The 23,743-nt window shown below is 56.0% G+C and overlaps 1 protein-coding gene across 2 annotated transcripts in view; it reads right to left on the bottom strand.

The window, feature by feature from the left end:
• Positions 1-13,867, bottom strand: part of Tesc (tescalcin) — a 32,438-nt gene extending 18,571 nt beyond the window's left edge. Inside the window, exon 1 of one of the 2 annotated variants that reach the window (XM_052755179.1) lies at positions 13,849-13,867. In XM_052755179.1, the coding sequence (XP_052611139.1) occupies positions 13,849-13,852 (4 nt within the window). In that variant the 5' untranslated portion in view covers positions 13,853-13,867. Of the gene's footprint in view, positions 1-11,845; positions 12,030-13,848 lie in introns of those variants that run through there. The other variant, XM_052755178.1, reaches the window with a different exon arrangement.
• Positions 13,868-23,743: the final 9,876 nt, after the last annotated feature.

Here is a 23,743-nt window from a genome sequence, read left to right as displayed (position 1 = left end):
TAAAATACTACCATGTCAACACATAAAGTAATAAGGCTTTAGAAGGCCGTGTGAATTCTGGGCCTCACATTTCACTGGGAAGAAAAGAGTGATAGAAAAGATGTTTCCAGCCACCACCACCCCGGGGGAGGGGCGGGCAGGAGGGGATGTCCGATGCTGGTCCCTGCAGCCTGAGATGTGAGACATGCGAGAGGAAGGACATGGCAACAGCTCTGATGAGTCTGGGACCCAGGACTCCCGGGAAGGTGGAGGCAATGGGGATGGCTGTGGTGGGCTGTGCTGGCTTCATGCAATAGGACAAGTTTTAGCGTCTTCACCTTCAGGGAACATCGGACCCCAGGCCAGGGACCAAGACCTGTCACCCCTGGCAAGACAAGATGGAGAAGTAGACAGAGAGAGGGCTGGGGACAGCTGGGAGCCAGCAGCTGCAGAGGACCCGGTGAGGAGAGAGGGACTCGGATACAGGAGCGGTAAGTGGGACCATGGTACCCGAGTCTGCTCTCCTCAGGGGCTCCCTAAGCCTCCCTGCCTCCTGTCCTCAGCAGCCACACCAGCCTGAATGTGAATGCTCGACAAGCAGGAGCACACCAAGTAGGATCTGAGGACTTGCGAGGTACCCAGAGCTCTGTGGCTTCACCATCCTAACTGACGGGGCCAGGACCCCGTGGACGCCGCCCCAGGTCCACAGAGGGTCAGCCCAGGCATAGGCCAGCAGCTCAGCTCGAGCTGCTCCTTAAGCATCATGCTGCCTCCTTCCCTGACAGAACAATAACACCTCCCACCTCCTAGGAGGTGGCTCCCATGGTGACATGCCATCCTAGTCACAAATGCTATTCACAGCTCTCCAAGGTGAAAACAGCCACGTCTCCCGTGGATGGCTGACTGTATGCATGAGGGGAAATCCACAGGCACAATCCTGTTCACAGTCGAAAGAGCAGCTGTTGCGACCCTCACTGATGCAGGGTGGGACGGTGACAGTTGTCCCCGGCACCAAGGCCACCTGGTCCACCTGTCTACATGTCAAGTGCCTAGCTATGTGATTCCTTGGAAGAGGAACATGGACTCTTGCTGGGCAAGAGCCAGGAGGAGAGGGTGAAGATGGGTAACGGGTGGGCGCAGGGTTTAAGTGGGGGGTGATGGAATGTTCTGGAAATAGAGATGGCGATTTAGAATACCCAACCAAGATGCTCACTTCACAGCAGTTAAAATGGTCAGAGAGAGATTGGGGGGTGGGAAGTTTATGTGCGTGCATGGGAAGGGGGTGAGGTCAACATCTGCCGTCTTCTAGTCTCTGCTGCACCTGAGCTCACAGATTCAGCCAGAGTCCCAGGGCTCCTTCCCCTCTCTGCCTCCCCAGCGCTGGGATTACATGTGTGTTACTACTTTGCACGTGGGTGGCGAGGGATGGAGCATGGTTCCTCGTGCTCTCAGGGCACTGTACCGACCGAGCCAGTCCTAAAATGGTCAATTTTATGTCACATGAACTTTGGCCCCCAGATGAAAGATCCGCGTCTACTTAGCTCTGAATCTGGGTGGAGAAAACAAGAGCCATCAGCGTGGCGTGGCGTGGCTGTGACCGGCTTGCTGTCTGTCCCCTGAGCAACTCCAGTCTTCAGGGCCCTTCTGCTGCCTCTGGGCTCCACAGAGAGGCCACCTGGGGCTCCAGACACAGCAGTGACTAATGCGGGACTGGGGAGGGAGGGAGGGACGGACGGACGGAGGGAGGGAGAGAGGCTGGGCTTCCGGAGCCTTGCAGGGGAGCCTGTGCCAGCTGCCCTCCCTAGCACCCCTCCCCCACCCACTTGCTGGCGCCGCCGCGGCAGCCACAGTCCTGGTGTGCACCCACCATACTGCCATGGACTTTAAGACCTGCTAAGGATGCACCCGGCCTTTTGAAGTGGTTTTTCAAATCCATCAGGGAGGCAGGAACGCAGACTTTTCAGCCCAGTGCAAAAGCCACAGGTGTCCCCAGGCAGAGCCAGCCTGGCCCACACCGGCACAGAAACAACACCATCTGTGGTCACCTCGGGGCCCCAAGGGTCCCCCGCTGGGGTCTCTGTGGGCTGCTTCTGCACAGCACACATCCTTGGAGGGGGAGTAGGCACGACGACGGGGTGGACCGCCTTTGATCTGCCACACACCCTGCACTCTAAGCAAATGAGGCAAAGGCAGAAAGCCGTGAGTGGGAGAGCACGGCTCGGAGCGTTACAGTTGGGGTGTGCCCGCCTTTCTCCAGCCCTACTTGGCTCTCTACCATTCGCCTTATAGCAGGACTAAAGAGAGTGACAGACTGACTCAGAGGCAGGAGCCGAGCCAGGGCTCAGCTCCTCTCACAGTGCCGCCCCGCCCGGCACACCCCACTTCCCTGCTCAGGCGGCAGGATCAGAGAGGCCGCGTGGCTCCCCGAGGGTCACACAGCTCAGAAGAGCAGAGGTAGGAGCTGTTCTCCCTGCCACGTGCCGCCGTGCTCTCTGTGCGTTGGAGCAAGGGACACATGACATCTCCGCACGCGAGTGGAGCGATACGGAAGGGCGGGGCAGCCTCCATCCAAGCCGACGTTGTTCCGAGAGTGGGTGCCACGCACAGCATCCAAGAAGAGACAGCTCAGCCCCGCCTTCAGAACCATCCCAGCTCCGGATTTATCCCGAGGCTGAAGCAAGTGGCGGTAACTTACCTCACGTGCATAGGAAGAAGTCACAAAGAAATCGGCCCTGCTTCTGAGGGCTAGCACAGGCTGCACCTGCCACTCCAAACACATGGCCACTGGAGAAATCCAGGGACCGCCTTCATATTCTACTAAGCTTAGAAGAAAGCTTTCTCTCCCTGAACAGGGCCTGGTGGCACACACCTGTAAATCCAGCACTTAGGAGGCTGAGGCAGGAGGATCTCCAGTTCAAGGACAGCTTGGGCTGCAGGACAAGATCCTGTCCCAGGGAGGGAGGAGACACACCCAGACGCCAGAAACAAGGAGAGACTGAGACCCCCACAGGGTGATGAGCAGAAGTTGCTGGATGGTGTTAGAATGGCGGCGGCAAGCTCTGATGGCTAAACGTGGAGGCTGTAAACCCATCGAGAGACCCTCCTGGCCATGGGTCTGTGTAAGCTTACACCAGGACCCCACAAAACACTGAAACGCAAACAGTACCCATCCAGGTCGGGTGGGTTGGATAGGAACATTTCTGCCAGCCCAGGCTCTACCTCTGCTGGGAGGAGCGAGAGGAGGGAGGCGAGCCCCACGTTGAAAAGTTTGTATAGAAAGTGTTTGCACACTGATGATAACCCCGAGGTACTTAGCATAACAGATGCAAAGATATCTTAGAAACCACTTCTGTGACTCAGGATGCTCAGGACCCCTGCCAGGGGGAGGGACGGAGATAGGCCTGCCAGTGGGAGGGACGGAGATAGGCCTGCCAGTGGGAGGGACAGAGATAGCCCTGCCAGTGGGAGGGACAGAGATAGCCCTGCCAGGGTGAGGGACAGAGATAGCCCTGCCAGTGGGAGGGACGGAGATAGCCCTGCCAGGGTGAGGGACAGAGATAGCCCTGCCAGGGTGAGGGACAGAGATAGCCCTGCCAGGGTGAGGGACAGAGATAGCCCTGCCAGTGGGAGGGACGGAGATAGCCCTGCCAGGGGGAGGGACAGAGATAGCCCTGCCAGGGTGAGGGACGGAGATAGCCCTGGCAGAAGATAAACCTAGAATCAAGTCAAACCACACAAGCAAATGAACCAAAGGAGGATATTCAAACCCTACAACAAGAACTTAAAAGTGATCTGTAAAGTAATTAGAATTTAAAAGTTTTGCTGGGTGTGGTGACACACACCTTTAATTCCAGCACCCGGGAGGCAGAGGCAGCAGATGTGTGTGAGCTCGAGGCCAGCCTGGTCTACAGAGCGAGTTCCTGGACAGCCAGGACTACACACAGAAACCCTGTCTCAAAAAACAGCAACAACAAAAAAATTGGGCTGGAGAGATGGCTCAGCGGTTAAGAGCACTGCCTGCTCTTCAGGAGGTCCTGAGTTCAACTCCCAGCAACCATATGGTGGCTCACAACCATCTGTAATGAGATCTGGCGCCCTCTTCTGGTATAAAGTTGTACATGCAGATACATGCACTCATACATAAATAAATAATAAAATCTTTAAAAAAAATTAAATTTTTAATGGATGTCTTAGGGTTTCTATTGTGATGAAACACCATGACCAAAGCAAGCTGGGGAGGAAAGGGTTTATTTGGCTTACACATTTGGCTTACACGTCCACATGGCTGTTCATCTTAGGAGGAAGTCAGGACAGGAACTCTAGCAGGGCAGAAACCTGGAGTCAGGAGCTGATGCAGAAGCCATGGAGGGGTGCTGCTTACTGGCTTGCTCAGTCTGCTTTCTTATAGAACCCAGGACCACCAGTCTAGGGATGGCCCTACCCACAATGTGCTGGGCCCTCCCTATCAATCACTAATTTAAAAAATGCCCTACAGCTGGATCTCATGGAGGCATTATCTCAATTGAGGCTCCCTCCTCAGATGACTTTCGCTTGTGTCAAGTTGACATAAAACTAACCAGCACAGTGGGTGAAGGCTGCAACCGTGCTGGAGAGAGAATTAGTGAACTGAAGGGCAAACCTAAGGAAATGATGCTGAATGTGTCTCAGAGCAATGGAGACACATGAAAGGAGGTGTTCAGGAGGCAACAAGAAGGTCCAACATATTTATAACGGGAACCAATGAGGGGCAAGATCGCCAGGAGACAATATTTTTGTGATAGAAGATATGAGTCTTCTTTAGAATCAAATGACACAAACCATTCCCAGGTTATGATCACATCTAAAAATGCCAACACAGGGGCTAGAGAGATGGCTCCGGGGCTAAGAGCAGCCAATGTTCTTCCAGAGGACCCGGGTTCAATTCCCAGCACCCACATGGCTGCTCACAACTGTCTGGAATGCCAGTTCTAGGGGATCTGACATCTTCACACCAATGCACATAAAGTTAAGTAATTAAAAAAAATAAGTATGTGGCACCTAGTTGCCAGAATTAAAAAAAAAACAACAAAATTTTAAAAGAGGAAAAATAGGTTTCAATAACAACAAAAAAGCCACTAGACAAAAACCTAATTTATCAATAGCAACCCAAAACAGAACACTGGGTGTGGGTAGGGAGAAATCATCCAGCAAGCTCAGATTTTATACCCACTTCAATGTTCATTCATGGACGCCAGCAAAAGAGTTCAGTTTATAATTCACAGAGAAGAAATCTATGGGGGGAAAAAAACGTATTAAATAAGAAAGAAGAAGATTTATAATGAGTGGCGTTTGCGAAAATAAATGCTTGCCCAAAAGGATAATTAGCCAGCCGGTAGGTAGGCTTGAAAAGTAAAAACACACAGCCAGACAACACTCAGCACAGAGGCAGGGGTAACAGTTCGTTTTAGGCGTGTCCACGATGGGAGAGGAGGGAATTATGGACCGTGGATGCGAGAACGGCCACACAGGGCTGGCGAGATGGCTCAGAGAACAGAGGCTCTTGCCGCTGAGCCTGTGCCGCGGGGTCTGCATGCACACAAACATAATTTTAAGAACCGTTTACACTGGAATGTGCACATCACCCTATAATGAGAACGATACAAAAGCCTTGGACTGTGAGTGGTTCAGGTTTTACTTTGTGACGGATGAGGTTATCTTGGAGATGGGAACCCAAGTCAAAACACAAAAGGGATTTGATATAATATTTTGGTTTGTTTCCAGGCAGGGTCTCATGTATCCTGGGCTGACCTCAGACTCCGTATGTAACTGAGGATGACCTTGAATTTCTGATCTTGTTGCCTCCAACCCCCCCCCCACACACACACACACACACACACCAAGTCCTGGCACCGCCACACTGGTCTTATTTGGTGCTGGGTTACTGGACCCATGGCTCTGAGCTCACTACACTAAGCAGACACACCACGGACGGAGGCCCTATATAATATTTTTAAGGCATCTATTCTGTTTTGTTTTCATGGTGCCACGTTAGGCAAGTGCCCTACCCACCCCTGCATTCCCTGTTAAGTTTCCTGCATGTGTCGAGTGTAGGGAGGAATTTTCCACGTGGGGGTGTCACACCAGTGCTCAGAAGTTTATGTTTGGGAGCACCCAAGGTTGGAGGTGGGTGCTCAGCCCATGCTTGCCTGGGGCCCCTCTTCAAGCCGCGGCACTTGGGACAAGATATTCTCCACAAAGAGGGGCTTGAGGCACAGCAAGGCTCCTCCCTGAAGGGGCTCTCAGAGGCTCAGCCTCATCAGCAATGCCCCTGCCTCCCCGTCTAGAGGACCTCAGGCCCTGGCATGACCTCGGACACTTCCTGTCGCCTCCCAAGGGGAATGGAAAGCCACTCCTGACAGCCTGCCCATCCGAAAAGGTCAACACCGCAGGGACAACAAAGGGCCCTCTTGTCCCAGTGCCTAAGGTAACCGCCACCACCAACGGAAATGCCCAGTTGACCTTCTGGCTTTATGAATAATTAAGGTGGAGCAAGTGACAAGGTGGAGCAAGTGACATGGTGGCTGGTGGCCCGGCTCCTCCCTCGGGGCCCTGGCCCCACCTTCTTCCTACAGCAATGGGTCCTTCAGAGGTGCAAAGACCCCATGTCCCTCAGCTTAAGGTACCAGGGACCGAAGCGCTTTGGGGACACAGGAGCTCCTGATCTGTCATCTGACCTGTCACCCAGCCGGCTGTATGCCTGAGCTCTGATTAACCTCCCATCTGGGGGAAGGAGGACGTTAGCTCAAAACAAAATACCGTGCCCATAGCGGGTGGGGAGGCCGGGCGGGAAGATGCACAGGGGAGCTCATTACTGCAGGTCCCCAAGCCAGCGAGTCCAGCAACCACCACCTGCGCTCCCACAGACAACACACGGTTCTCTTCAGAACAGATGCGAGCCACCCTGGAAGCCCCCAGGAGACAGATGGCTCACACCCCAATCTAACTTGCCTACCACCAAACATGCAAGTTCTAGAACATTCCATATCATCCAGAACCCATCCTGTCAGCCCTGAGATCCAGTGCAACCCAGTATACCAGAGTGTGACTGTAACATGCTCACTGCCTCTCCTGGGCATGCCAGGGACCCGAAGGGTTGCAGGTTCTGCCCTTTACCTGTGGTGTGTGACTCTCTCTCCTCTCTCCTCTCTGCATTTGAACCCTCACTGGAAGACCTGCTTTGGATTCGAATTCAGCATCGAAGTGACCATGGGCAGTCACTTTCTAAGCTAAACCTCTGTTGTCTGTCATCTGGCCGTGAGGAGGAACCCTCCCCCTCAGTGAGCTTTTACAAGGAAAGATGGCAACCTCAGGGCAGGGGAGTAGGTGCTGGGCGGCAGTGGCGCACACCTCTAATCCCAGCACTCGGGAGGCAGAGGCAGGAGGATCTCTGTGAGTTCGAGGCCAGCCTGGGCTACAGAGCGAGTTCCAGGACAGCCAGGGTTATACACAGAGAAGCCCTGTCTGGAAAAACAAAACAAAATTGTTTTAATTTCCTCCTTCCCCCCATTTTTCTAGAGACAAGGTCTCTCTGTATAGCCCAGGCTAGCCCAAACTCATGATCCTCCTTCAACCTTCTGCTGGGATGACAACAGGTGTGTACCAGGTACAAATGGCTTCTAAGGCTCCTGTCCTGAGAACCTAGAGAGATGCGGGTAAGCCCCCTTTTGTGGGGCTCCCAGGGTCGACAGCGTTGGCCACTGCTGGGACAGTGGCTTTGGCTGTCTGTTCTCGTGCCTCTGTGGATGGCTGAGTACAGAAGTGTCAGCCCCATGCCATTCCAGCCTCCCCCTGTACCTCAAGCCCTCGAGCTTCTGAAGGGCAGGGAACCCACCCACCCATCCCCCACCCTCCTATCCCCCACCCTCATCCTGCAAGCCTAAGGAACAATAGAGGTTACTCCCAGACAATGATGTAGGCCTAAGCTGGCAACCTAAGAAGCTGACGAGGCAAGAGGGTCCTGAGTTCAAGGCCAGTCTGGGCTACATGGGAAGACTGTATCAAAATTATCTTAAAAAGGGGGGTCAGGGGTGCAGCTAACTGGCAGAGTACTTGCCTAGCATGTGTGAGGCCCTGGGTTCCAACCATAGTTCTACGAAGAAGTCTGTGGCCTAAGAAATCACACCGGGGGTGGGAGGGATGGAGGGTGGGAAGGATGGAGGGTGGGAGGGAAGGGGGGGGATGTTGGACTCAATGAAAAAGCAGGAACCAGGCTCCAGCTGGCCTTGGCTCTCCCCTGGAGGGGAGGGATTCTCCCTCTCATCCATCTGTAGAGCCTCCATGACCTCAACCATGCAATGGGCCAGCAGTGTCCCTGGCAGGGTCCAGGAACGGCAGGACCTTGCGATTGACAGCTGGGCTGTGCTTGGCCCTGGGCAGATGTCACCAACCTGCCAATGTGGCCATAAGGCCTGAGCTCTGGCCCCAAGGCTCTGCTGCTTCTGGCAGCTTCTTGGCTCTGCAGGCATGGAGAGAACGTCTTGGAGACAGGAGGACAGACCGCTGCCTTTCCCAGCAGCCTCCTGCCTGGCTTCCATCAGGAGTGGGGCAGCAGCGGGAGCACCCCAGGCTTGATATCCCTTCTGGAAAGACAAGCTGAAGTCCCCGGCTGCTGCTTGGAGACAGTCTAGGTGGGTGCTGGTTTGGCTCAGAGGGAGGCCTGAGCCATGAGTCAGTGAGTTCTCTCTGTGGAGGGGGGAGTGGTCTTTGCTGTGCCCTGCACAGGCCGGCGTCTGTCAGGCCCATTTTCCATGGAGTGGCTCTGGGCTGGCATGGACAAGGCCTGTAGGGGGAGGTGGCCCTTGGCTCAGTGATGCTTTCTGGGTTATGAAGGGTTCAGTGACATCCCCCCCCTCCTCCCGTGTGAGCCTCATATGAGTTCATTGCCAACCAGCAACTGTGGGAAGTAGGGGGCACACTGACGCCCATCTTTCAGGGGGGCAGGTGATGATGCAGAGGAGGGGGTGGGAGGAACCCAGGAACCAAGGGAGTTAGTTGAGCTTGTCCACCGAGGCTTCACAAGAGTGGACAGGCAGGACGGTTTTCTAGGGAGCAACAGCTTTCAGAGCCCTCAATAGTGACGGGAACTTTGCCCTGAGACAGGGCAGGGAGATATGATCGGAAGTCTTAACCCGGGAGGAAGTGATGGGAGCATTCTCCCGATCAACAGAAAACGGTACGAAAGACACTGTGCAGTGGACTGGCCACAGCCCGGCTTGTGCAAAGGTCCTGGGGTGAGGGAAGGAAAAGCAATCCACCCTGGGCAGCGGTCCCTACCCTGGAGGTCAGAGAGGCAACCGAACCCTCCTTCATCCCCACCTCCGCGCCTGGCTGTGGGGCTGGAGGCAAGATGCAGTCTCTCTCGGAGACTCATGGGAGGAAAATGCCCATATCGCCATCACCCTTCCTAGAAAATGTGGTTGAAGACCAACTGGGTACCTTACAAAGTGCTCAGCGTTGGAGTGGGCAAGCCCAAGTGCAACGTGTCCCCCTGGCCACCCCAGTCCTGGGACACTTTCCAAAAGTTCTCACAGACGCAGCCCCGTCCAGCCCACTAATCTCACGCCAAGCCCAGCCCCTTCCCGATATCATCACCTCCTCGGGTCCACACAACGGTGAGGCCCAGGTTGAGCACCCAGGCCCAGAGAGACGGTGCGTGACCTGCTGAAGGTCTCACCGCAGGGCTAAAGGGGCCAACACTTAGCTCGATGCGCCTCTGAGGGCTGAGCAGCACCTCTAAGGAAGGTGCTGCGTCCATCTGACAGTAGAGGAAACCGAGGCACCCCAGAAGATGGGCTGCAGGGCAGCCTGAGCCTCGAGGACGGCTGTGCCATCCATCGGCCACTCTCACCGACATGACAAGGGCCTCCTGCCACAGGGCCTTGGCACCTGCCGCTCCACTGCTCCTGTCGCTGTCACATGAGTGCTCAGTTACCTGTCTACCCTCCCCCGCCACTTGTTCCCGGAAACCTAACACCTACGGGGTAGATCTCTGTGCTGTGCCTCCTGCTTGGGAATACGGGCCTCTCAGGGTCACCGCCACATTCTCTAAAATCTTCAAAAATCCGGGTCCATAAAGATTCGCCAAGTGGGTGAAAGTGCCCCGACCGCACCTGGCACCTTCAAGGCCTGCGGGACCCCAGGAAGCACTGTCCCCCGGGTGTAACCACCTCGGGTTCCCGCCCCCCCCCCCCCCAAGCTCCTTTTGGACTCGAGTTCTGAGCCCAGGCAGCAAGAGGAGAAGCCACCTCAGCCATCAAGCCTGAGCGGAGCATCTGTCACCGTGGGAGGCTGAGCGAGCCCAGGAAACTGACAAGGCTCCCAGCATGCTCTGCGGCCCATCACTGTCAAACCCACAGCCCGCTGGAATTCCCCCCAGAAGGCCCTGGGTGCTGCCCCGTAGGGGTTCAACCTGCGCCCCGCTGGGCCAGCAACTGGCAATGGGTCAAACTGAGTCAGGAGTGGGTGGGGCCTCCGTCCTGTCACGTGGGCCTCAGGGATCGCGTTTATAAAACTTTCTGTTTGTTTGTGGTCAGTAAAGTGAATTCAGAGAGAAAATTCAAAAGTGGGGCTTGGGGGGAGCGCTGCCCTGCAGTCCCAGAACTGGGGAGACTGAGGCAAGGAGGGTCCAAGATCACAGCAGCCTCTTCAGACAGCAGTGCACACTGCGCGCACACACTCCCGCTTGCTTTGCACAGTTTGCACACACTCCCGGCTTGCACACAGGCATGCACACGCTCCCGGCCTGCACACATCCACACTTGCCTTGCACACACTCCCGATGATAGCGCTCCCTCCCACAGTTCGCTCTTGCTAGGACGGGACAGCTCGGATGTCGCCCTTAGTGAGTTATGTAAACGACTCTTTAACCGGATCCACTCCACACTTGGGCACACTGCGTGCGCGGGTGTAGACGCTCGGCAGTTTGGGACTTTCTATGACTTCACCGGGCTCTAGGGAGGCGGGTGGCAGCGGGGGTCCCCTCTCGGTGGCTGCTGACTGGCTGCTCTCAACTCCGCAGCAGCCTCCAGCCGCAGCTCCCGGTGTTTGGGGCACCCACGGGGCACCAGCCTCCCTTTGCACTGAGCCGGCAAACTGAGACAGACTGGGAGACGTAAACTAACTGGCCCAAGGTCACACAGCCTTGGAAGGGCTAACACCGGCTTTGTCTGGGTCAGCAAAGCAGGGTCTGCCCACTCGCCTGCCCAGGTCCGGGTCCACTCGTCGCTTCTGAGCCCAGGGTCAAGCGCAGGGCGGACCCGCACTTCCTTACGCTCGCCCAGCCCGGTCTCTGCGGTCCCGGGAGTACGAGCCAGCTCGGAGGACGCGGGGCTCGGTGCCCAAGCCTGCAGCCGGAGGTGGGGACTGCGGGGAGGCGAGAGGGTGACCCCCTTCGCCTAAGGTCACCGCGGGCCGCGCGGCTCCTCCGGGTGCCGCCACTTCCAAACTTTCCTCCCTGCGCATCCCCAGCCGCAGACTTGCAGGTGCGGCGCCGCGCGCTCCGCGCTCTCTGCTGGGGCTGCCGGGGCGCCGGCCCTCGCAGCCGCGGCCACTTTTGCCCCCGCTCCGCCCTGCCCTCCGCCTTGGCCAGGGGAGGCTGGTGTCTCGTCGCCTCCTGCCACTCCCCCCAACCCCCCCTCCAACCCCGTCGGGGGGGGGTCCCCTCCAGCCCCTCTCGGCGGGAACCCACTGGAAGCAACCCAACCGGAGAGCGAGGCACAGAGAGGGCCAGCCACTAGCCCAAGGTCACACAGCGCACGCGGAAGCGAGGGGGCATGCAGGCGACGGTCCCCGCGCACGGCGGGGGCTCGGCCACCGTCCTGGTACTCACAGCCGGTCTTGCCCTCGAGCTCCCGCACCTCCTCGGACGCCGAGTGGGCAGCGCCCATGGTGCGCGGCGGGGCCCCGGGGCGGCGCGGGGGGGGGGGGGGCGCCCCCTCGAAGGCCGGGGACTGCCGGGGCTGCGCTGAACTCGAGCCGGGTGGGGACGCGGGGACAGCGGCGCGGAGCCGGTTCCGCGTGGGGCCCCGAGCGGCCTCTTATAGCGGCGGGCGAGCGAGCGGAGCGGGCAGAGCGGCGCGGTCCTAGCGCTAGCCGGCTTCCCTCGCGGCCGTGGGGAACGGGGGCGGAGAACGCAACTCCGTCATGCCCCTGCCGCAGCCCTGCCGCGGGGTGGGGTTGCAGGCAGGCACCGCGACCCGCCACCCCAGCGCCCACCCTCCCGGGGTCTTGCAGGACAGTGGAGAGCGTGCGCGTGTGTGAGCACAGGCTAAAGCCGCCCCTCCCCTGCTCCCCGCACCCAGGTGGGAGCCGGGAGGAGGGCGCGTCCGTCCGCAGGTGGCCGCAGTTTAGCTGCTGAGTGGAGAAGGTGGGACCCGTGGGTCCCGGGGACCCGCTAAGCTGTGACTGGCCAGTCCTGCTGCTGCTCTAACCACCATTGCTCCACCTCCAAATAGGGCGCGCGGGCGCGCGGTGAGATGCTCGCCAAAGGACGCGCACGGAGCAAGGCGCCGGGGTTGGGGGGGTCCCGTGGGATCGTGACCAGGCGATGAGGGAGGGGCCGGGAGGAATTCATCCTCAAGGCTGCTCTGGGTCCCCCCCTACCCCGGCCATGCCCTGCCCAGTTCGGTGACACCCGGACGGGTCCCCCTGCCAACAGTCTGTCCTGGCTGGAAGTGCTGGGGTCCCCAGGATCTTTCACCTTGCCAGTCACGGCCGTGGGTGGGCCCAGCTCTTTGGTGCTGGGGCTCTCAGGAGTTGACTGTGGCCAGCCCAGGACCAGGGCCCTGGCAGAGCCGGAAGAACCGGCCTCACCGCTGAAAACCGATTACAGTCCACTCTGCTCCTCCAGGGAGCCGGGTCAGCCCCTGAAGGTCCTCCCTGAGGGTCCTCCTCGGAGGTCGCCCCCTGCAGCTGCCCAGGGCTCACTGACACCCGTCCAGGTCAGGGAAGCTTGACTGTGGGGCGTCGCTGCTGACTAGGCTGGACTACCTCTAGGGGGGATTGTGGCCCCAAGAATTCTACAAATCCAAACAGACCTTGGTGGGGGGTGGAAGACAGGAAAGGGCTCCCCGGACCCCGGGGTGTTGAGGCTGCTAAAACATGCCTCCCTGCAACTGTTTCGTGTCTGCATTCTGGTTGGGGCTTCCTGTCAGAGACGATCTGCATTCTCAGGGTGGTGGCTCCCACGAGCCCAGCACCCTCAGCACCTCCAGCCGACAGCGCGTTTCCTGGCGGCTCCATCCTTCTGCCCAGATCCCCCTCTTCCTCCTAGACATCCTCAGAGAGGCCTTTCTCAGGGGTCCCCCTGTTTTTCCCAGCTGCTGCCAAGCAAGCCACCAGCCGCCTAGAGGAAGGCTGGGGTGTGGTCGCCAAGGAGAGCCCGCCCTTCCCCCCCAGGGCTGCGAGGAGTCCTCAGGAAGCAGGAAAGGGAGCGACAGTTTAACTTGGGGTGTTTGTTCACTCGTTGAGTGCAGGGTTGCCGATGGCCTACTATGTGCAGGGTCCTGACTAAGCTGCAAACAGGGATAAGGCGCTACTTTCACTCCCGATGGACTGGGAGGGAGACAGACAAAAACGAAGCAGAGGAGCGGGCGAGGGTGGGCGTGGGCTCTCAGGAGGACTGCAGAGATCAGAACGTCCAAACTGAGCTTCCGAGTCCATAATTGTCCCCACCTGTAGCCCCACAGAGACAGATGGTTCCGGGAAACTGCGTGGGTGCTGTAGCGGCACCCACTCTCTCCCTCTGGCAGTGATGTGAGCACCCGGCAGGGCTTGGCCACACCAAGCCTGCTGCCGCTAGTCCAGGACGCCAGCGCTTTCATTCAATCTTACCCATGGTCCTGTTGGCGTCATCGGGCTAGATGGAGGTCTGGAGCGTGACGTGGGGTGTGGCTGCCCGGGAAGGAGCCAAAGGGGGCTCCCTCCTACTGCAACACGGGGCGGCTTCCCTCCCCAGAGCTGTCCCTGTCACCAGGCAACTGCCTCTCCTTGGGGCCACAGGTCCCCTAGAGGAGCTAAAAAGCCAGGGGCAGACAAACCTGTTTGTCTCTGTGCCCTGTGATTGGCAAGTCTGGTCCCTAGGAAACCAGAGGCAGCTGAGCCCAGAGACGTCAAACTGGGCCCTGCCTTTGGCTCTGCTGTGGGATCCTGCTTGCTCAGTTTCCCCATCTGTGAGATGTCGAGAGCAACTGTGCTGTCTTCCCGGGGTGGCTTCGAGGGTCCAATAAAGATTCGTCTGCTCCAAGTGCCAGAAATGATAATGCCCGCAATGAACACCCAGGCTTTGCTGGTAGAGGCCCTCTAGGAAGTCCGGCGGTGGTGCTTGCCAATTTACACAATGTAGACATCCCACATGGCTGATTTTAAGCCAACAGTAACTCAGCAAGGAGCTTGCCGGAACCCCTCTATTTAACTTTTTTTTTTTTTTTTTTTTTTTTTTTTTTTTTTTTTGGTTTTTCGAGACAGGGTTTCTCTGTGTAGCTTTGTGCCTTTCCTGGAACTCTCTTTGGAGACCAGGCTGGCCTCGAACTCACAGAGATCCGCCTGGCTCTGCCTCCCGAGTGCTGGGATTAAAGGCGTGCGCCACCACTGCCTGGCTCTATTTAACTTTTAACTATTTTAACTATTTAAGTTCTGCGCCGGCCAGCTCAAGCCTGGCATAGTCCACCATGGACTGTGGAGGCTCCACGTGTCCATATATGTCATTCATGCATTGGCTACGGAGAGCCAGGAACATGGGTGACCTTAAGAACCCTCAGTGTGAAAACAGAGATGTGGGGAGCCATCACAGCTCGCCAGATGCTGTGGGGGCCTGCAAGGACACCAGGCACACCCCTGTTTTGTTGGTGGGTGACCCCGGTGAGCTGAGTCAGAATCAGAACATGGATATGAACTCTGAGCAACCATCTCTATGATCCTGTGAGGGTGGGGGTAACTCTCCAGGTTTGCTCATGCCTCGGGGGCACAGGGCACTCTTCTTAACTTATAGGCCACTGACTCCAAGAAATTAGAAGGGACTCTAGGCGCCAGCCAGCTTGATAGCCGGACCACATCAAACAGGAAACCATCCCTGAGGCTCCTGCCAAATCCTTCCAAGGACACAGGTGTTCTGGTGCCAGACCCAGGAGGCTGGGGCAGGAGGATTGCTGGGGACTCACAGGCAGCCCTGGGATACATAGTGAGACCCTGTCCCTGAAAAGGAAGAGGTCTGAGGCTATGGCTCAGTTAGTACTACGTTAGCCAGGCATCAACCAGGCATGGAGTACGCCTGTAATCCCAGCATTTGGGAAGTGGAGGCAGGAAGGTCCAAGAACCCGAGGTCATCCTTGACTACACAGAATTCAAGGCCAGCCTGGGCTACATGAGATCCTTTCTCAAACAAAGAGAGAGCCCTCCCCCCATGGTGCACTCCCCATGGCTCATGATTGTAGCCAAGCTCTTTAGTTCAATAAAGAACAGAATCAGTCATCATCCTTCTCTAGCCCCCCCCCCTTTTTTAATTAAATCACACCCTGATTTGGGACCAGAGCTCAACAAGGGACCTTAGGAGTCCCCCACACCATTCCCGAGGACCTTGAAACACCTCCCCAAAGTCACCCCGTCGACCTGGGTGGGGGCCCCTCTGGGTGGTGACCTCGGACCTCTCATTCCCATCCCCAGCCTCCTCCAGGTTGCAAGGCCACTGAGCCCTCAGAATCTTTTTCTTAATTCCTGGACAGACCTCAGAGGGACACCACTCCATGGGCCAGGGGGCCTAAAAATAGGAGAGTGGGTCTCCTTGGGGAGGGCGGCTTGAGTGCACTTCTCCATTATTTACACAATTATAAATAGTGACCAATCATTGGAGTTGGCAGGGGCAGACGGAAGATTGTCCCTTGGATGGGCTTCAAATCTGCATTGGAGTCGAGAGGCAGAGTGAGGTGGCCCGGGCCCAGAATCCATTTCAAATACACTGTCCCTTCTATGGAGCTGGGGGGTCAAGGACGGGAGTCCTCGAGAGCCGGTGCATATGAGTGGGTAAATGTGGCTCTCCTCACAGCCTGGTGTATCAGTCTGTGAGGGGGCTCTGAGGAGCCGCCTCCATCATCAGGCAGTCCAGTCCCAACGAGCCATCCTGCTCCCTCAAACCTGGGACTGTTGGGTGGTGGATGTCGGGGAGCCAGGGGCTGCAGAGAAGCCTTGGGGCTCTTCTGTGCGGTCCAGATGGGTCCCATGTAACCCCAGCGGGGGCCTATACAGGGAAGAGGGAGATGGAGGGTTGCCGTCCAGATGAACAAGAGACGGGACACTGGCCCAACCAGTCATGGCTGGCTTTGAAGATGGAGGAAGGGACCATGGGCCAAGAAATGCAACTTTTTTTTTCCCCCTGAGACAGTTTTGGTGCCTGTCTTGGCTCTCGATCTGTAGACCAAGGTGGCCTTGAACTCAGAGATCAGCCTGACTCTGCCTCCCGAGTGCTGGGATTAAAGGTGTGTACCACCACCGCCCAGCCAGAATACAACGTCTAAAGTCCGAAAAATGCAGGAAAACGGACCTTTTCCCCCCAGGCTGCTGGAGAACTGCAACCTACTACACCTTGCTGTTGGCCCACTGAGACCCCCGGCTCCCAGAACCAGTAGATAAACCGTATTCCTTTAAGCTACAAAGTTGGCCGTGACTTGGAACAGCAGCACAAAACCAAACCAACAAAAAATCACCAAGCAGGGACAGAGTTTGAGCCTGTAAGACCTCAGGGCCGTGAATATGGTGGGGACAAGTTGTCGACACAGGTGGGCATTCTGGTGTGTGTGTGTGTGTGTGTGTGTGTGTGTGTGTGTGTGTGTGTGTGTGTGTGTGTGTGTGTGTGTGTGTGCGCGCGCGCGTGTGTGTAGCTTGCCTCAGGTTCTTCTTAAAATCCTGGTTCCTGGGTCCAGACATGGCAGTCCAGAAGCCAGGATGGGGACATTTAAATCAGAACTCCAGGTGGCTCTGAGGTAGACTGGCTGCGGATGTGTGTGTGATGTTTTCACTGATTTCCCTGACTAAAATAAACAACCTGGACGGTTCTACTTTCTTCCCGGGGCTTGTGTGACCATTGCGGCTGTCACGTTTACATTTTTCTCATTCACAACGATACCTCACATTTTCAGCTATGACCTTGCAATCCCCCCTCCCCTCCAGCCCCTGGTACTCACCAACTCTGGATTTCCCATGTAAATGGAATCGTGTGTGAGGCGGACCTTTTCACATCTAGTTGAGTCCACGTAGCATGTTTTCAATGTTCATCCACACTGAGCATGCTCTATTACTCCTTTCCTTTACATAGCTGAATACTATTCCACCACGGGGACAGCTGGTTTTGTTTATTTGTTTCTTCAGAGGATGGACATGCAGTGGGCTTTGTCCTTTGGCCGTTGTGACTCATTTTGTTATGAACATTGCTGTACGAAGATCTGACTGAGCCATTGTGGCAGCCATATTTGGAGATACAAAACATGGTGGCTTGGGGGAGGTATTGTCAGGCTTTTTCTTTTAGGCCCCCAACCAGCTCCCAAATCATGACGCAGAGACTTATTAGCTATGAATGCTCCGCCTAGCTTAGGCTCTTTCTAGCTACCTCTTTTAATATAACTGTTTCTCTTCATCTACCTTTCACCTGGGACTTTTTACCTTCCTGCATAGCTTACTTTTACCGCTTCCCATGTCTGGCTGCCTGGCTTCTTGCCCTGAACTTCTTCTCTAGTTCCTCCTGAGCCCAGATTTCTCCTCCTGTTTATTTTCTCTGCCTGCCAGCCCCGCCTCTCCTGCCCAGCTATTGGCCGTTCAGCTCTTTATTAGACCAATCAGGTGCCTTAGGCAGGCAAGGTGAAACAGATGCAACACATCTTTACATAATTAAACAAATGCAGCAGAAACAAATGTAACACATCTTTATATAATGGAACTAAAGCCACATAAACAAAAGTAACACACCTTTACACAGTCAAAAGTAATGTTCCACAGCATAAACAGCTGTAACACATCTTTACCTAGTTAAATATTCCACAGCAGGAGGGCGTTCTTCCTTTTCTATGTACTACTTCCAAAGGCGGGGTCATGCCTGTGGTCCCAGCAGGGGGTGTGGGTGTGGGTGTGGCTACCAGACAAGGAGGGTCTCCATTCGCCAGCGGCCTTCCTTAAATCATCTCAGCCACCATGGCCAAATGGGAAGACACTACTCCTTCACTATCCCATGTCAGAGATGTGGAAACTGAGGCTCAAGGGGGCTCAGATCTCCAGCTCCAGCTCCCCCAGTAAGCTGGTGACCAAGCCCTACTGGGTCCCGTGACTGCTGACACTTCTTACAGGTGACTACTGCCACCAGGGTGACCCAGCTGGCAGATAGGAAAATGAAAAACACTTCTTCAGACCCATCGAGCCATGGGGTCACTTTGTGAGAACCTAGAATTTCACAGGTCCTATTACCCAGAATGCAAATGGTCACTCCTCCCCTCCACAGGACATGGCAAGGAGGTAGAGTCTCACGTAGCCCAAGCTGGCCTTGAACTCACTATGCGGTTGAAAATGACCTCGGATTTCTGATTCTCCTGCCTCCGGAGAGCTAGAATTACAGGGCTGTGTCACTGAGCCCAGTTTTTACAGCTGGAGATGGACCCCCTCTACTCCCAGGGGAACTACACCCCTATCCAGGTCCCCATTGGTCCTGATGTAGCCAGGGACAAATCCTGGACTTCTGAAACAGAAATGGGGTCCGATGCACTTACCCGCAGGGACTCTGAAGTGTACTGTGAGCTGGTGCACTACAGGGGAGCTGGCCCCTTGGGCCCAAGTGCAGCCTCCTCACAACGTCACAGGAACAGACCACACACGGGGAGCAGGGATGGAGTGCAGGGGGGAGGGGGTGGAGATTGTGGAGAAAGCAGGGGTTTCTGGGGTGACTGTCCCTGGCTGTCTGGCTTTCAGCCAGGCTCCCACCTCCATCCTGACATCATGGCATCATGGCAGTCAGGGCTGGAGGCTGAGACTATCTAGGAACCCAGAGCTGTCCTGCAGGATGAGACCATCAGCTGTGTGAGCTGAGCCTTCCGGGCCTGGGGCAGTGGAGATGAGGGAGGGCCCTGCATAGTCCTCCTCCTCCTCCCTCCCTCCTCCCCTGTAAACACCTGCACCGGTGGGATGCACAGAGAGACAAGGTGATAATAAACACAGGGTGGGGTGCGGCATTACACAGGGTGAAATTTCAAGCTAAGCGAGGAGAGCCTTTATCAGGGGACCAGCCCAGGCAGGTGCTGCAGAGCCAAGGGCCCAGGCTGGCCGGACTGACTCAGCAGAACCCTGGGCCACTGCTGGCTGCTGACGAGGCAGGGGCAGGAGAGGCAAACTGCCTTCTAGCTGTGTCCACTCTCGCTGGCGCCCAAACCCTCTAGGGCTGCAATAGCCCAAGGAAGAGAATTCCACTCCTCTTTCATGAGCCAATGGGAGGGGTGTGTGTGGGGGGGGCATCATTTCTACTGGGGGGAGGGGTCCCAACATGAGCCAAGCTGGGGACCCCCAGCTGAGGGATCTGGAATGGGGGGGGGTTACCCCATCTTTCCACTTCCAGGTAAGCTTGAAAGACCCTCAAGGCTAGACTACTTTCACAGAGAAAGACACCGAGGATCAAAGTGGTCCCCAGCAAGTGTGGGATTGGACCTAGACTCAGACCCTGTGTGACGGGCACAGTGGGCTGTGACCTCCAAAGGCATCCCTGGGCCTGGCCACTCAGGCCAGACTAGCTGGCCTGCTTGTGTACCCATGCAGGCTCCTGCATTTCTATGGACACTAGAACCTCAGTGCCTCTGCTCTAGAACCGGAGAGGGACCCCAGAGGACCAAGTGACTCAAGCCCCATGACAAACAGCCTCACCCTGAAGCCTCGGGTCCCATCTGGGGATCGTACTCGGGCCACATAGGCAAGGCTTGATAGTGGGCAGGTGTGACTTCGGTCACCACTGACTGGGGGTGCTGAGGGGCGGTTGTGCATCTCAGTGGGGACAGCACAGAGGAGGGTGACTGCCAGGACAATTTAGCTGCTGTCCTTTGTCTCCCAGGAGCAGCTGCAGAGGAAGGCTGGTACACAAAGACCTCATCACCCAGGAGCACGGATACCACTGCCAGATGTCATAGGGCTTAGGGTAGACCTGGGATTTCTGGGCACAGAGGAGGGTGTGGCAGGTGAGAACTCAGACCCCTGGGGCTCCATGGTGCAGGAGGGAGCATACACAGAAGGCCCTAGTTGTCCTGAGGGAACCTCAATCTAAGAGATGGACAGTGATGGAGGGCACAGTGAGATGGCTCTGGAGTTACAGCCAAGGCCCCCACACAGTGGCATGGTAAATGGACAGCTCCCCGACCCCCATTTCACTGACAGTTATTTCCCACACACCAACCAAAGGGCATAGACCAGGGGTCACTGCTTTGGGCCAGCATAAACCCACAGTTGTCTCCATATACACAGAAACTTGGAAGTAGCTACAGGGGTAAGACCTCCTTCTGGGGACTGTGGGTGGTTCCCGTCTGCTAGGGGATGAGAGCCCCCACCAAAATGAGCTGGACCCCAAGCATGTTCAAATGCACTTGTTCATTAATTTTTGCTCCCAGGAGTGGTTAAAACTTTGGCTCAGCTGTGCCTACACCCCTATTAGAGAGGGTGAGGGACAGGAGGGGGGCTTTAGTATAGTTTAAGTCTCCCAGGTGATTCCATTATGTCCAGCTTGCTATCTCAGCCACCAAGCCCGACTACCAAGTTTGAGCCCATGACCTGTATAAGGAAGGACAGAACTGAGTCTCATTTATTGTCCTCTGACCTCCACATACACCACGGCATTTGTGTGGCCATGGCCACACGCACACATACATTATATATCTATATAAAATGTTTAAAACAATTTTGAAAGTACAACTAGCTGGAGAATTGCAGATCAAAAGTCAAATCCAGCTAGAGCTGTGTGTGTGCATGCTTGTGTGTGTATGCATGTGTGTGTGGGTTGTAAATGCATGCATGCCATGGTGCAGATGTGGAGGACAACTTGCAGGATGGTAGGATTTGGCTTTCTCCATCCTGTGGGTTCCGGGGATTGAACTCAGGTTGTTAGGCTTTGAGGCAAGTACCTTTATCTGCTGATGCCGTCCTGTCGGCCCCCTGTTGGGCTTCGAACACACTCCCAGTTTCAGTGGTTCTTCTGGATGCCAAGGTCGCAGGCTCTAGCAGGCACAAGGACTCCAGAGCATCCCGTTTGCTGACAGGGGACAGCCTGGGGTCCAGGCTGAGTGAGATAGCCCCTCGGTGAACAGGAGGGAAGTGTATAGGGGTGGGACCTGCCTGGCTCCATCGGCTGACCTCTGGCTCTTGTTCCCTCCTACTGGTCAGGCCAGGTGGCCAGCAAATGGCAGGATGTGGAGAGGGGCGACCCAGAGCCCCCAGCCTCAGCTAGCATACCCGTGGCTTCCTTCCATCCCCTCCTTCCTCCTACCAAGATGCCCAGCCTCCACTCAGCCTTCTGCAAGGGAAGAACAGGCAACTTTCTGGGGACAGGTGTGTGTGTGTGTGTGTGTGTGTGTGTGTGTGTATACTGCTAGTGTGAGGGCGGCACATGCTTGGTGGCTGCTCCCAGATGATGTCACGGGCAAGCAGCCCCTGCCAGGCCCCACCACTATTCTCAGTCTGCAGAGCACACCTCTGCCTGGTGCAGATCTACCAACTTCTGCAGGCTTTTTATAACCCCAGCTGGGAGTGTGCACAGGGGGCGGGGTGAGGGGGGCGCTCCTGGGGAAGCACGAGGTGTTTGAAGGAGGCAGCCGTGGTGAGTGGGCACACCCTCCTTCCCCACTTTGTGGATGGGGCCAGAGTGTCACCCTCGGACAGACAAGAGTCGTGTAACACCGACGGGTGCCTGGAGCTGCTTGCTGAGTTCTCACAGATCTGCAGGCTGGGGCAGCGTGAGGCTTCCTGGAGTAACCCTAGGGATGTTTCTCTGCTGTCCCTACATCTGCGTCCTGGAGTTAGGTCAGGGACAGGTGTCACAGCCCTGGGCTGCAGCGTCAAGAAGAGCGGAGACACATGAGGAGCAAAGAGCACTGGGTACTGGGGTAGAAACATGAGGCGCCGTCTGAGGAGGTGCCCTGAGCCCAGGTGGAAGGTTTTGTTATCTTCTCTTACAGAATAATCTGGGTAGGGAGTCCCCAATGTAGCCCAGGTTGGCTTCAAACTTGCTACGTAGCCGAAGATACTTTGAACTACTGATCCTCTGGCTTCCATCTCCTGCATGCTGGGGTTACAGGTGTGTGCCACACCCAATTGTTTAATTTTTCTTTTAGTTATATTATTATATATATGTGTGGGTGTGCATGCCACAGTGTGTGAAGAGATCAGAGTACAGCTTCCTGGAGTTGGGTCCCTCCTTCCACCTTCCTGTGGGCTGGAACTCAGGTCCCCAGGCTGGTGTGCCATGGGTTCTCACCCAGTGAGGTAGGTAGCCATTTTTAAATCAACGGTTAAGGAAGCCGAGTACCCAGAATGCACTGTCAGGTCTTTGTACTTGGAAAGCTTCGAGAGGATTCTCCCGAGTTTATACATGGACCATTGCCGTTTACAATGGGCCCTTCCGTCTCGCCATAACCAAAGCGCTCACGAACCAAGTGTGTCTGTCGGTGAACTCAAAACGCTCGAGGAGATTTAGTTTAGAGGCTTCACGGTGCTCCTACAATCCAGCTGGCTTAGAGCAAACCACTTGTGGGCACAGATTCAACAGGACCACAGCTGTGTTTGTATTTCAGTGTGCAGAATTTTACACACAGGGTCTCACTACATAGCACAGGCTGAACTTGTGGAAATCCTCCTGCCTCAGCTTCCCTACCCCCAGGACTTAGAGATCACAGGCATGTCCCCCATGCCTGATGTAGGATATCTTTATTTAATTTCTTGTGCTAGTGGCTGAACCTAGCCCTGGCTTGGGCTGAGCATGACTTTACCATCAGGCTGTGCCCAGACCGGAATATTACATTTTAACTTTTTAGTACTTTTTTTTAATTTAATATCTCTATGTGGTCAGGCTAGCCTGAACTTCCAATCTTTTTTTTTTTTTTTCTTTTTGTTTTTTGAGACAGGATTTCTCTGTGTAGCCCTGGCTGTCCTGGGACTCACTCTGTAGACCAGGCTGGCTTCAAACTCACAGAGATCTGCTTGCCTCTGCTTCCCGAGTACCGGGATTAAAGGTGTGCGCCACCACCACCCGGCTGAACTTGCAATAATCTTCCTGCTGGGGTGACAGGCATGAACCACAGGCTCTACTTGCTCCAGGCAGCCACCCAGTGGGCCATGCGCTAGTGTCTACCCCGAGACCCCCAGCCTTCCCCTGGGGTGAGCGTCCTCCGGGTCTGTGTTGGCCATGCTGCTGGCGACAACTAGGAAGTCCCACGGCCTGGTCCCAGGATGGGAAGAGAACCACCATCTGTTTCTCCACGTCACTCACTCCCAGTGAGTAGAGGAAGTGCTCACAGCCCCAAGACAGGATCGCTGAGTTCCCAGCTGGCTCCTAAGCTTCCTTAGACTCCAGTGGGTCCCTGACTCAAACCCCAGAGGCACCACTGGCCTCAGGGACATGCACTGCGCCTGGGCCTTGGAGATGTGACAGTGTTTCTCTTTAAAATGGCAGCAATGTCATCCCCAGGCAAACGAGTGCAGCCTGAAGGCCTCAGAGGAGAAGAGAGGC

This window comes from Peromyscus californicus, unplaced genomic scaffold, assembly GCF_007827085.1.
Source record: "Peromyscus californicus insignis strain IS unplaced genomic scaffold, ASM782708v3 Scaffold_2__1_contigs__length_46816999, whole genome shotgun sequence".
Classification (NCBI taxonomy): Eukaryota; Metazoa; Chordata; class Mammalia; order Rodentia; family Cricetidae; genus Peromyscus; species Peromyscus californicus.
Note: the sequence above shows the minus strand (reverse complement) of the source record. Positions and strands in the feature narration are given on the sequence as shown.